This window comes from Meleagris gallopavo, chromosome 1 (assembly GCF_000146605.3).
Source record: "Meleagris gallopavo isolate NT-WF06-2002-E0010 breed Aviagen turkey brand Nicholas breeding stock chromosome 1, Turkey_5.1, whole genome shotgun sequence".
Classification (NCBI taxonomy): Eukaryota; Metazoa; Chordata; class Aves; order Galliformes; family Phasianidae; genus Meleagris; species Meleagris gallopavo.
The window spans coordinates 135,611,835-135,625,189 of record NC_015011.2 but is presented as its reverse complement, the minus strand read 5'-3'; the positions used below and the strand labels follow the sequence as shown (position 1 = coordinate 135,625,189).

The 13,355-nt window shown below is 36.7% G+C and overlaps 1 protein-coding gene across 2 annotated transcripts in view; it reads right to left on the bottom strand.

Annotated features, from left to right (window-relative positions):
* The window catches only part of ARHGEF7 (Rho guanine nucleotide exchange factor 7), a 68,982-nt gene that overhangs the window by 11,332 nt on the left and 44,295 nt on the right, over positions 1-13,355 (bottom strand). Inside the window, exons 12-17 of one of the 2 annotated variants that reach the window (XM_019610088.1) lie at positions 13,271-13,349; positions 12,125-12,264; positions 11,255-11,479; positions 9,235-9,328; positions 6,781-6,870; positions 3,401-3,577 (exon numbers count right to left, since the gene is read on the bottom strand). In XM_019610088.1, coding sequence (XP_019465633.1) covers positions 3,401-3,577; positions 6,781-6,870; positions 9,235-9,328; positions 11,255-11,479; positions 12,125-12,264; positions 13,271-13,349 — 805 coding nt within the window. The remainder of the gene's footprint in view (positions 1-3,400; positions 3,578-6,780; positions 6,871-9,234; positions 9,329-11,254; positions 11,480-12,124; positions 12,265-13,270; positions 13,350-13,355) is intronic. The other variant, XM_010728590.3, reaches the window with a different exon arrangement.

The window sequence follows — 13,355 nt, the reverse complement described above, 5'->3', positions numbered from 1 at the left end:
AAAAAAAAATTATGACCTTTCAACAGAACTAGATTGTGTATTTTTTTTGTTTGATAGAACTATTTTGTTCTATTAGTACACATATTAAACGATTATTTTATTTTAAAACGCTCAAATATGACTTTTTTTTAAATAGAAACACAAGATGACTTGCTTTAAAGAAAAAATGTACGATATTAAATCCTGAAAATGAATAAGGTTGTAGAAACATTGCAGAAATCGATATATTCATAAACTGTATCTCTGGTAACAGGTTCTGCAGTAGCACATTTGAAATTGTTCCAATTATTCAACTGTGCTTTTACTGAAAATATACCAATTCAGAAAATGAAAAAAGATAATTAAGGAGGGAGGGAGACTACAAAAGCATTCTATGAGTGACAAAATTTCTGAACAGTTATTTGAAAATAAACACCAAGACACATACTTCACATTATACGGAATTTCCTGCAGTTGCCAATTACATTAAACAAAGATTATACACAACTCAAAAAAGCTTTTTCACTTCAGCATTTGATTCCTCTATGGAGAAGGGAGGGAAGAAAGGAGGTACTGGGAGAAAAGGGAGTCAAGTGTTAAGTTACCAGTTATGCTGTACTTTCCCCCTGTGTAATAATTAAATATTAAAGTCACAGTCTAGCAAATGCAAAATTTATTTCAACTGTACATAACAGATGTCCTTTTTTATATAAAACAAAACACTTAATTGATATATGCAACCACAAACAATATGCATACTGTACAGTACAATGCAACATTCAGATATACATCCATTTTGTATTTTCAAAAGGCAGTTACCTACTGAAAATGGCTTCTCCCATTCACGAATGAAGTGCACAATATATATTAATTTTTCTATGTTTTACGTCACTATATACACATTACTGTGTTTTGGCAAGATTATGCAAAACACGCTATTAATACTCGTTGGCTTCAATTTATAGCAAATACCAATTCATGGGAACACTGTGTAAGCCATGTGAAGAGGGGCTGACAATGGCTTGAACCTACCTTCTAACTCAGATTCTCCATCCTTCCAGTATATTAGTAACTGTACACATATATTTTACAGAATTGCATAAACAGAAGGTACTATTATTACCATGACTGAAGTTCCACAAAAATAGAAACACTGAACCTTTGGACCGAATACCACCATTTCCACTTTGCTTTTTTTCTTTTTTTTTTTAAGCGTGTTGCAGTAATACTCCTGATCAATTCACAATAGTTAGTGGTCTGTAACACTGCATGATTTAAACACGTAATATAGTTTGAGATCATAATTATGAACTTTAACTAAAGTTAATGACTTAAGTGCTACAATAATTAATGGTGGTAAACTGTCAAAGCTTTGGTGCATAGAAAGTCAATAAAATCTTCAAATCTTGACAACAAAACATTCTGCGTGATATGGAAATTCAAGTGCAGCAACTGTATTTCCAACTTATTTTACACTGTAACATGAAACAGACATAAAAGAATTATCATTGATCTAATGCAGAAAACATTACTTAACTAGAACACCACAGCTTAACAGGGTAAAAAAAAAAAAACAATCCAAACTTTCCATATATGTAAAACAAAAACTCAAAGGAAAAGGGGAAGTGAAGTGGCTTACAGATGCACTGTGGAATGGTATGGAGCACACACACTTTTTTCATTTCTCTAAGCAACACTCCTCCTCTTAGGAAAAAGTTCAACATACACAAGTTCCTGGCCATTCAGTTAATATACGACTGCTAGTAAGATGTGCCCCTAAAAATTCAGTTTAGTAAGCATTACTGTTTTTGTTAGTCAAGCCTTCAAATACAAGCAACAGTGATAAAAGATAAAGCAGGTGATCAAACAATGCAAGATGAAATGCAAATCTACAAATATTAAGTGTTTTGAAATAGCTTCTCCATGTTGATCACCTCGTGGAATCATTCATATCTAGCAATTACCAACTTTCTGATCACGTAACCGGCAGGATGGTATTAATTACTTGTAAACTTTTAAACAGAGTGATCAAATCCCCAGGCAGCAGTTAATAGGCAGCAATTAACGACATCATAACTACTCTGAATTTGCTGTACATTGGATAACACTTAAAGGGATAGAGGAATTGCATTCAGAGATCCTGATGAAAATGAGAACTATTTCTGTCCTTTTATCATCTGCTTTTCTCTAATGCTAAAGAAGATTTGGAAAACACTTTATTTTTGTTTCAATCCCAATTGCATCATCCACAAGACAGAACACACACTTCACCCCAGCCATGCCCCAGATACAGGTTCAAGACCGCCAGCTGTGTATAAGGTGTCACAGTTCTCTGAAAAGCCAACATGATTGTAGGTGAAGAGCTGTTGCTGAAAACAAACCTGCTCGTGAGAAAAGTTACAAGACACAAAATCTGTCACGGACATGCTCCAAACAGTAAAACCAAAAGCCAAGCATTCTGTTTTCAAGAACTTTGTACAAGCCAGTTTGATTGCAGTTGTACCTAGAGTTTCAGGTGCTGAACACTTGAGCTTTCATCTGGGGAACCCGATTTTCATCTCGTCTTTTCAGGAAGAATGGTCATTTGAAAGCTGTGTATTTTAACAGGCAAGTAAACATCTAAACCCTGTTTTCTGCCACACTACTGCATACAGTAAAGTGACAATATGACCACGGGTAATATGAGATTATCAAAACACTGCATGTAATGAGCATGGACTGCTGGGTTTTCATGACAAGCGCCAGATTGAGGGTGAGGGGGAGAGCAGTGCAATCCTTCATATAGATGTCTAAGCAACAACGAAGAGACAGCAGTATAAAAACAAGTTTTCATGGATTAGCAAACGCTTTTCCAAACAAACGGGCCAGATATGTGAATCTGAATGATTTCATAGCTCTTGTACCGTTAATTTTTAAACCATATTTTTCTTACTACGAGCTCCAAGTTTTGTTAATAATATGTAGAAAATTCAACAGCTATCACTGAAGTATTTCCATATTGCTGGCATTCAGCTCATAAGCCAGTATGGTTTCAGTACAAAATACAAAAATGTGCTGTATTCAAAAGGAGAAAAAAGAAAAAAGGACCTGTTGCTACACTGACCAAAACCAAAAGTAAAGACCATTCAGAGCTACAAATTAATATCTGTCACCTAAAAAGCCCTCAAGAAATATCATCCTTGGCAGGATATACACTTTTTAGAACGACTTATTTGTATGTGCATTGGCAATAGAGCCTTCCACCAGGTATAACTGAAGTTTCAGAAGCTCCCTCAGAAGTTGTTAAAATATCACATTAAAGAGACAAGGAACAGCAAGAAAACATCTAAGAAAAGCAGGCTGTGATACAACAAGCATTTGTTAAGAAAAAGCTCAGAAGTGCATTAGTTCTGGTGAGAGATATATGAGCAACAGCTCTTACGAGATGTAGACCCCATTCTGTAACTATGGGCTGTCCATATACTGTCATAGTCAGAGTCTTCTGAGAGGTCTGAAGGCTCCAAACGAGAAAGACTACTGCGACGACCCAAGGAGTCTAGACTTGATTGGTCATCATCAGCCAAGACGTGATTATGCATCAGGTCAGTGCCTTGCCATGCTAAGGATGTATAGGTGAAATGAAATGGTGGATGTGGATAGGCAGAGGTGGGATGAGGAGGAGAACGTAAGGAATAGCCACAACCAAACACATGAAATAAAAGCAAAAGGTGATGGGAAGAGAAGGAAAAGAGAAAATATTGTTAAAAAGGCACCAAAGCTTTTTCTTTTTTTCATTTTCTTTTTTTTGTTTGGGATTTAGGTACAAATTACACTCACTGTAATAATTTTTGAACTGTTACAATAAAATTTTTGAAGTGTTTCTTAAGCTTACAAGCAGTCTCAGTGGAGAATTTTGAGTAACCAAAATCTTGTTTGAGGGTAGATTTTTTGGATGAAGGAGTTCGGTTCTTTTCAAATAAAGAATCAGTTCTGGTCTGGGGGCAATCTGATTTGGGACAGAGCAATAAACACAGCAAGCCAGCATGACTCAGTGCTGATGTGAAAAGCAACAGCCCCTTCCCCATTACACATCCATACCTTCATCCTTTCCCTCCCTTGCAATGACACAGCCATTTGTACAGCTGCTTGGTGAACCAGGTCAGGGAACAGCTTCAAATGGTAATTAACCCTTTATTTTATTTTTCAGGTAGACAAATAATTTCCCACCAGCTCACAATACAGCCACATAAGTGCTTGTGTCACTATTACAAAGAGGAAAATGCAGGGGGAAAAAAAGCAAGGTTCTCATGCAGAGCAGAGCTGCCAACTTTCTACATGTGCAGCACCATCTCATATCCACTCAAAGGGATTGCCAAGCTGAAGCTTCTTTGTGCTTGTAACCCTGTTATTTGTTTAACCAAGTAGAAACTGGATTGACAGAAAAACAAGGCCAAGAGACTAACAGCAATACAGTCTGGTGCCTCACATACCCTCACACACACCTCTTCTAGCTGGCCTCTATCTGAATCTGTCTTTGCATTTAGATACTTTAAATGCTTAGAATAGCAGATAAAGATGATTAAAGACACTTTCTCTCACCTATTTGCCCTTTTTGTTTTTTGTTGTTGTTGTGTTGCTATTTTGTTCTGTTTGTTTTTGTTTTTTTTAATAAAAAAAGCCTGGCAGTATCTGAAAACTATGTAACTGGCCACAGTCTGCATGACACTGCAAAAGATTTAAGCCTTCATTTGGAACAGAAATGTTAAGTAAACACAGTATTATAAGCAACAGAGGAAACTGGTTATTTTATTTGCATATATAACTAATCCCTACATCTTTCCCACCTTCAAAAAGAAAAAGTTGCCACTCCCATCCAATGTGTACTGGCGCCACAGCAACACTAAGCTGGCATTGCCAAGGGCAGCACCTCTGGGGCTTTGCATTAAGGTGCAGCTAGCAGAAATAGCAAATCAGTGATGGGAGGGCCAGGCAGAGAACTAACACAGAGGTAAGCCAGTGGTATGTAAAAGTGGAATATTTCACTGACGATAGGCAATTCTTTCATTCTGTTTTTCTACACTGACCAATGCTTCCACAGAAGGAATCCCAGCACCATTTTTCCCCCAATTTCCAATTCCCATCTACAAAGGGATCTTCAGAAACTTGAAGTCTTAGATGGCAACACTACTCTTTCCAAACAAAGCAGCAAAACACTTGTTTCTTGCTGCAATTACGAGCAAATAAAAGCTGCTGACTTCTGATGTATGCAATGATACCAACTGCACTATGTATATTTCTTAAATATACATAGAAAGGAAAAAAAACAGCAAGCAAAATATCATATCCATTAGATGCCTGCACACACACACAACTGTGCAAGTGCAAATGTTTCCCCAAAGATTTCTTGTCACAGTATCCTTGAATATAATCAACAAATCCAATTAAATGCATTTAACAGCAACGTCTCAATTAATTTTGTTGGAACAACAGCATATCTTCAGAATTTTGAACACATTAAATTTCTTTTATCCAATTCAACACACTACAGTAATGACTGTAGAGCCAGAAAACTGGTCAAACATTAATCAAAAATAATGTTATAGTAGCCAATTTGTGAAACTGATAATTATCACCTTGGAGATCTACAGTTCAAGATCAAAAATTAAAATGAAGGTTTTTGCTGTTACTTCAAATGTTTTAAAAGCCTGATACAAGGCTTATATTCCCATTTTTGAAGTACATACAAATACAAAATTTCTGCACTTTTCAAGGTGATAACAGTAAGTGAACATATATTATGTAAATATGTGATCTATGCCTGCAACTGCACTTTGAAACTTCTCACCTGTCTGCAGAAAGTGCTTCTGCTTGGACACAGACACAGAGACCTGTGGCTAGCAGTAACAGTGTTTAACACTAATTTAAACAATGGACTAGGAGTAATTTGTAATATCTATCCTTCTAATTCCTGACAATAGCAAAAACAGCCAGGTACTCCAGCATCATTATACAGCATTTCAAGGACACCTCAATTAAATCCTTAATCATCAGTGTGAAAATGGTGCAAATTGGAACAAACCTAACAGCATTTTCTCCTTTCTTGTGTAAGCAGAACACATGCTGATGGACTCCCCTGCTTTGAGCAACATCTTACTTACAACACAGAGGGACTCCACATGGCAACCTTGATTTGGATTAAATGAAGGAGGACCCCAGAGGCATGTTACAAGTTTTCAATACGCTAGATATTGATCTGAGAAACTATAAATGGCTTTAAGCAACACAAAGATCTGAGAACAGTTTCTCCTGAAGTTACGACATAGGATTAAAGTTTGTAATTAAAACTAAAAACAATGGCTGGCAATAAAAAAAAAGAATTGTACAGGTTCATGTTACTTTTCTGTAAAAGAAGACTGTTGAACCAAATAAAATAGAAGTACACTTCTCCACAGTTGTGACTTATTCTTCATTCCTCAATACTTACCAACAACTTCTTGAAATGTATCAAAAACCGCACTGGACAGCTGTCATATTCTAGCAAGACACCTCAAAACCTCTGATTCATTGGCAATTTTAAATCCAAGTAGCCACTTCTAATTTACTTTAAATAAGCATTGAAAGAACTATATATAAATATGAACCTTGGCTTCCAAACACATAATCACTCAAGCATTACTACTAAGCCAAAATCAGATTATTAACTTATTTAAGTTAATAGGTCCAGCTTGCTGTTTATAAAGAGACCACTTACACTACACTTCTCTTTTTTAAAAACAATCTGATACGTGGCTTAGTTAGTCGTATCAGTATTTTCTAACTTACTTGAATTTAGTGTTTGACGTGTTTTGGCACTTGTGCAATATGCTTCAATGACTTTAAGAATTTGAGCATCTTCTTCTAAAGCAGCTGTACCTAGAAACAATGGAAAACAACAAGATTTTAAATATGGGCACGTGTTTCTTACCACAGACAGGCCTTTGTAAACAATGTTTGTTTAAAGCTAAATTCTACATACTTGAATTGAGACCAAAGTTCAGTCTAATCAAACCTTTAGAATTCTTAATCATTTCAAAAATCAAGCTTCAATGACTGAATGACAGAAAGAGAAAGTACAAGCTTCAATGACTGAAAGGAACGACGGAAAGAGAAATTACTATAAAAATATAATGCTTTAAACATCACGATGTAATAGTATCACCTGTGAACCAGAGCATCCAGATTTGTTTTTTGTAATTTATTATTGTGACAGGAAAGTCAACTGTCCAATATTTTGTCAGGACTGCCTGACAAACTAACTGATGAAGTATGTTGACTAGGTCTGGTTTACCCACAGTTCGAGAGATGCAGGCATTCCAAAGTATACAAGTTCCCTCTCTTTCAAGGCAAGAAAAATAACTGGATTTTGTTGAAGTTAGAAAGCAGCACCATATCATTACCACAGCAAAACAAATATTTCACTTCTGAAATCGGTACTGAGAGGGTACTCAGCTGAAACGCCTTTCTTTCATTTGTCTAATATAAAACACAAACCTATTTATCAGAAAGCTTTAGTTTTGATAGAAATCCTTCAATGGAAAACTCTTACATGCCCACAGACTGGAACAGGCTGAAGAAGCACTACCATAGAACTTAAGCCTCTAATTACTGCCGCAAGGGTGGAGGAAAAAAATCTCATTTTAAAGGTGAAGCTTCTATTTATGCCTGATACTTAGGCTGATGAAAACAGCAACTCACCACATGCTATCTTCTACAGCGAGGAATAAGAATGAACTAGAAAAAAAATGCTCTTTCATTACAGAGAGTCATAACCATACTTAGCCACAAAGGTTTTTAAGAGTTTGGACAGATTTAAATAAGGATGCTTCTTATTTGGTCAATTCATAACAAATTTTTTAAAATTATGGAAGGGAATCATGTTTAAACAAAGTGTGAGCCGGATGACAAACAAATATTCAGACGTTTCTTTTAAACTATAAACTTTATCACTAAAGAAAAACATACCATACTCCATATTCATGGAGTAAATGAGGGCCATGGCTCACACGCATATATACCATCCAAGCCCACACACAGACATTTAGTTTCCAACTAATGCTGAGCATCAGAGCTTGTTACTACCTAGCTCTCACTGATACTTTAAAAACTCAGTTAACTTGGGTTTTTATAACCCAGATATATTTCTAATCTAATCTGAACAAACAGAAGCTGCTCCACATATTTACTAAAAGACTATACACATGCTGCACACAGAACGCAATAAGGCAGACCTAAAATACTGTAGCAAGTATCAGGGACATGACTAGAATGGACTGCATTACATAATGCAGGACAATAGACAACCAATTTACTATCATTTTGTAGTTAAATCTAATTTTCTTCCTTATGCCAGTAACAAGATGAAAACTAAGGAAATCCTGAGAAGCTGTCTGATAGGAGGAGAGACAGTGTTAACAATAACATACTTCATGTATTCAGCAGTCAAGGCACATAGACTTAAGAAGCTCACGAGCAAAGAGCAGACAAAAGCAGAAGTTGGAATAAAAGGTTCTGGCCTTCAAGTGTGAACATCAGCTATTTTGAACATCTTATCTTTTACTGACACAAGCAATAGGATCATTCATTCACACAAATTTACCAGGCACTTCAACACCCTATACCACCTGACCTAGTCTGCTTGTCTGCTTCAGGACCAAGCACCTTTCTCTGACCACATAGGAGCCTGCAATGATTAGATCTCATAGAACACATCTGATCAGAAGGTATGAGTGCAAAGGTATCAAAAACAGTAACAATGCAATAACATTATCCAAGTGGTAGAAGTTAAAAAAGAGTTTCTAAACATACTGAGATTAAGTTTGCAAGCTATTTAATAGCTAATTAGAAAAAGCAACACAGTACAAGTGCTGCTGAGAGACCCATAATTAGAAGTAAATAAATCTCTGTGCATCATCCTGCTATTTCTGCCTTCCTCCCCATATTTTTTCCCCTATCTGCGTACAGACACTAACACAGGAAAGCAGGATGCCTCCCACCTAGCCTTGGATAAGCTCCTATATTCTGTAGTCAACTGCATGACTCTAGAAAGTTACTTATGCCAGCAAGACATAAGTGCCTAAGGTGAATAAAAGAAATTGTCCTCTGTAGATACCTACCCTCTCTCCCCTGCCAGGGGAGAGGAAACCAGACTGTCTAGACTGTACATCTAGCTTGCAAAGAATTTGAACTGATGTTAATTCCAGTCTTTGTACTATGCAGATATTTGTTCAAGTCTCTTACTTTTTCTCAGTGCAAATTCTTCATCTGATGGCTTCCGTTCTGGCTTGCGTTTGGGAAGCAGCTTTTTCATGGTTTTAGGGCTCTTACTTAGATCCTGTGTGGGGAGAATAAAAAAAAAAAGAGTAGAACTTCTCTAAAATATTTCAAAGGTTAGTTTCTAAGACGCAGAGTGCCATAATTCAGTTTACTAATATTCTTTGGCACATGAGATTTGCCTGACCCGGCTCATTTCCTTTCTATTCCTCCTCCAACCATACGCTAAGTTGGATATTTTATCTGTTCTGTGAACAGAAATATACAGAAAAGCTGCTGCAAAAGCATGCAGGCTGTTTGGGAACTGGAGCAAAAGAAACAAAAAAAGCATATATTAGCACTTTTTTCCCTTAACCTTTGAAGAAACAACCCATTTAATTTGTCTACTTAGAAGCAGGTTAAAAAAGGCCCAAAAAAGGAAGCTTGGAAGGTAGTATACTTCTATTCTTTAAAGTCAGCATTTTTAAATGTTTGGAGCTTTATCAGAACAGACCTACAGCAAAAGAAATTCAGCTACAAACAGCATTTCTGCTCTAAATATAGTCATGCTAATTTAGAGAAACAATGCTAACTTTGAAAAACTGCTAATTTTACAGGAACAAAAAGGAATATTCTCATCTACCCCTTACCTTATAGGTATGAGCCATCCTCTATAAAAGTACAGAACAAGAAGGTAAAAAGGTGAATGAGCAGGACAGACTGGAGATGAAGACAGACTGAATACTGTCATAGGCTAAACACCTGATGAGTAAAACTTAACCATATTGGAGAATGCAGTGCCGTACATAAAAGCCAGGAAAACAATTTAACTTACAAAGAGTTGAATACGTAGTACAGCTAAACTGGAGAACCTCTTGTAGCAACCAAGCCCAAATACTAACCACCTAATTGAAGGCCACCTATCACTTACACCCTGCTGCTTAGCAGACGTACAAAGTGAGGAAAAAAGGAAGTCAAAACTGTCATAAATGCACACCCAGCACAAACTAACAAACAAAAACACCAACCGCACTGCACTGTGTTTAGGCTGTGTTTAAACTGCAAATTCACATGCCTGCAAAATAACATTGTTCTCTTAACATCATATGGTTAAAGAAAAAAATACGTTCACAGGCATAACTTTAGGCAGCTTGATCTAGTGGAAGGTGTCCCTGCCTATGGCAGGGGTTTATAACTAAATAACTTTTAAGGTCCCTTCCAACTCAAACCATTTTGTAACTCTATGACTCCAAATTTACTACTCTTTTTGGGTCCTGTTGCTTTGTACTAAATTAGAATTATAAGAATGCATTACAGAAAAATACTAAACCTGAAGATATCACCATGACACACAACATTCAGTATTCTCCTTCTTATAGGCAGACTTACATACATAAATCTAATAGTTTCTCAGTATTTACAAAGCCACACACAGTGTAATGGAAAGACCAAATTAACCTACCCCCATCGTTGTATTTCTCTTAGAGCAGATTCCTGCTTCATACCATATGCTAATTAAAAACTACAACAGCATCTTAAAATCTAAGCTGTGAACCAAGAGCCCATTATACCCCCACAGCTGTTCAGAATGATTTCATACTGCACTTCCAAGAATCAGAAGATCCCTTATACTAGATGCTCCTCAGTATGCTTAGCAAGCAACTTTGCAGTAAGCTGGAATGATCAATTGCTAGTTTTTGTTGGATGGGTTTTAAAAAATAATAATAAAAAAAAAGAACTTCTTAACAACACAAAGTAGGAAAATAAGTGGAAATACTTGGCAGGGAGGAAAAGGTGTCAACATACTCTCCGAGCAAACCTTTGAATCTTCTGAGCCATGAGAATAAACGTCTACATGAAATGAACAGCTTTCACTGTCCATTACCACTGATTCAGAGCTAACTCTTAACGCACACACATTCAAAATTAAAATGTTGGTATGTGAAAGAGTTACATTTCTCACCGTAGGCAGACTATGCAGTAATATTTTTTGTCTGCTGCAGCTCACCTCTTTGTAACAAAGTGCTGCTGAAGGCCGTAGTGGAGGTGCAGGCCGTAAACAGCTCAGACTCCAGGGCTTGGGTGTTTTAGGAGGTTCCAGAGGTCCCCAGTTTATCGTGGTATGCGGAGTCCCATGATGTGATGGATGAGGGAGAGTGTGATATGCAGGAGTCAGTGGTATCTGCTTGCTGTCCGAGTGCTTGCTGGAGGGTGTTACTGGATGGGAAGGAAGCTGTCAAAGACGATGGTTGTGGGAAGGGAAAGAAAGCATGGCATCATCATAAAGGCAAACTATCATAAAGAACCAGTGAAAATCTCTTATCTAGTCCTTTTGTCTGTTACTTAAGAGTTTTAAAATTTTAACACTGAACTATTATTTGGAAAAACTGAGCATAAAAACATTTTGTCTAACACAGAGAAAGCATGCATTAGAGAAAGAACAGCTACAAGCAGCCCGGCTCCCACTTCTTTCACCACAAAGGTCAGAGTTAAATTAAGATCCATTCACATCAACTCCAGAATACAAAAGATGCCAACAAAAGGAAATTGTTTCTCCACAGACTCAAGTACACCATCATCAGTTAAAACCTACTGTTCTAAGGATACTTAAAAAGATGATGACATACTACTTAGTCAAAACAGAATTATAATTGCTTTTTTTCTTTTAACCTTGTTAAACTATTATACCAGGAACTAAACATTCTACTCTTACCTCATGCAATTAAAAACAAAATGTTTTGAAGCAAACTGTAGTTGTAGCATATAGTTTTTGTTACTAATGGTCAAAAAAATGCTTAACATAGCAGCACATTTGCCAGATAACCTAGTTCTGTACACACTACTGATTCACTTCAATGCACAAAGTGTTTTTTCTTACTGTGTGAGATGGCACAGAATGAGGTTTAATGGCGGGATTCCCAACAGTTGTGACTTTGGTTTGTTTCTGCAGGTGATCGACCCACTCATGCAAGTCTTGTTGGTTGTTACATGACACTAGTATCCTTTCAATCATAGTTCCTAGGTGACATAAAAATAAGGTGTTGGAAACCAAGAAGAACAATTTAGTCAAACTGACACGATAACTCATTTCATGAAACATCATATTCATCTATTACTATGCAAAAAAATTAACCAGTATTTTTGAAAAAACAGCAACATTTTTCTATGTGATAACATTTCCTCCACATATTTATTCCTCTATGAAGCAAAAGAATTCTACCTGCTTTTCTATCTTTGATAATTAAACACAATTATTACAACTAATATATGTAATAGACAGGTCCACCCTTAGCTCCAAAGGGTGAACCCAGTAGCTTTATACTCTTCCATCTTTCTCAGGAAAGCTAACATATAGTCTACAATGTCACCCCGTTAGTCCGTAAGCTTCAGTATAGGAAAAATCATAAAGTATTGTTCAGAGAAGGTCGTAAGGTCAGGCCGAATCTAATATGAAAGATGAGGCAAGAGTCACTTGGGAACACCTCTGGAAGATTTTACCAAGGGTTACTTTAATTTCTACAGTTAACTCCATTTTAACCCATCACATTCCTCATCCGAGGTCAGCTTCATGGCTATTATCTCAGAAGAACAAGTACCATAACTGCTTTTTCCCTCCACCTCGAAGCACTGATGTGTTACACTAGCTGCCACTTCAGAGTCTCAATATTACTTCACTGAAACACAACCTGCTTAGAGGCAGAAATGATCCAGGAAACAAATGAAGGCGTAAGTCTCCACCGTGAGGATTTTGCTCCAAAAGTATATTCCTAAGATTCTGACTTTATTGGGCCCAGGGAATTAAGTTACATGCTAAAACAAATCACTTGATTAGACAGAAAGCATCCAAAACAAGCACTACTGCAATCGTGAATAGCAGAGCTACTGAAGGTCTCTCAGTGAAGAGACAGACCATTTCTAAAGGAAAGATTTTGATTAAAGCTCCTCCAGACTGTCTGAAATTCCCTTCCTTGCAGAGAGCAGCACAGTCTAGTAAACAGCAAATAAAAATATTTGTAACTAGTACCTGATATTTCAAATGCATTTTTATGGTTTTCAGTGTCTTCTAGCTTTGTGATAGTCATTCCAGTCATTGGTAGCTTCCCCTTAAA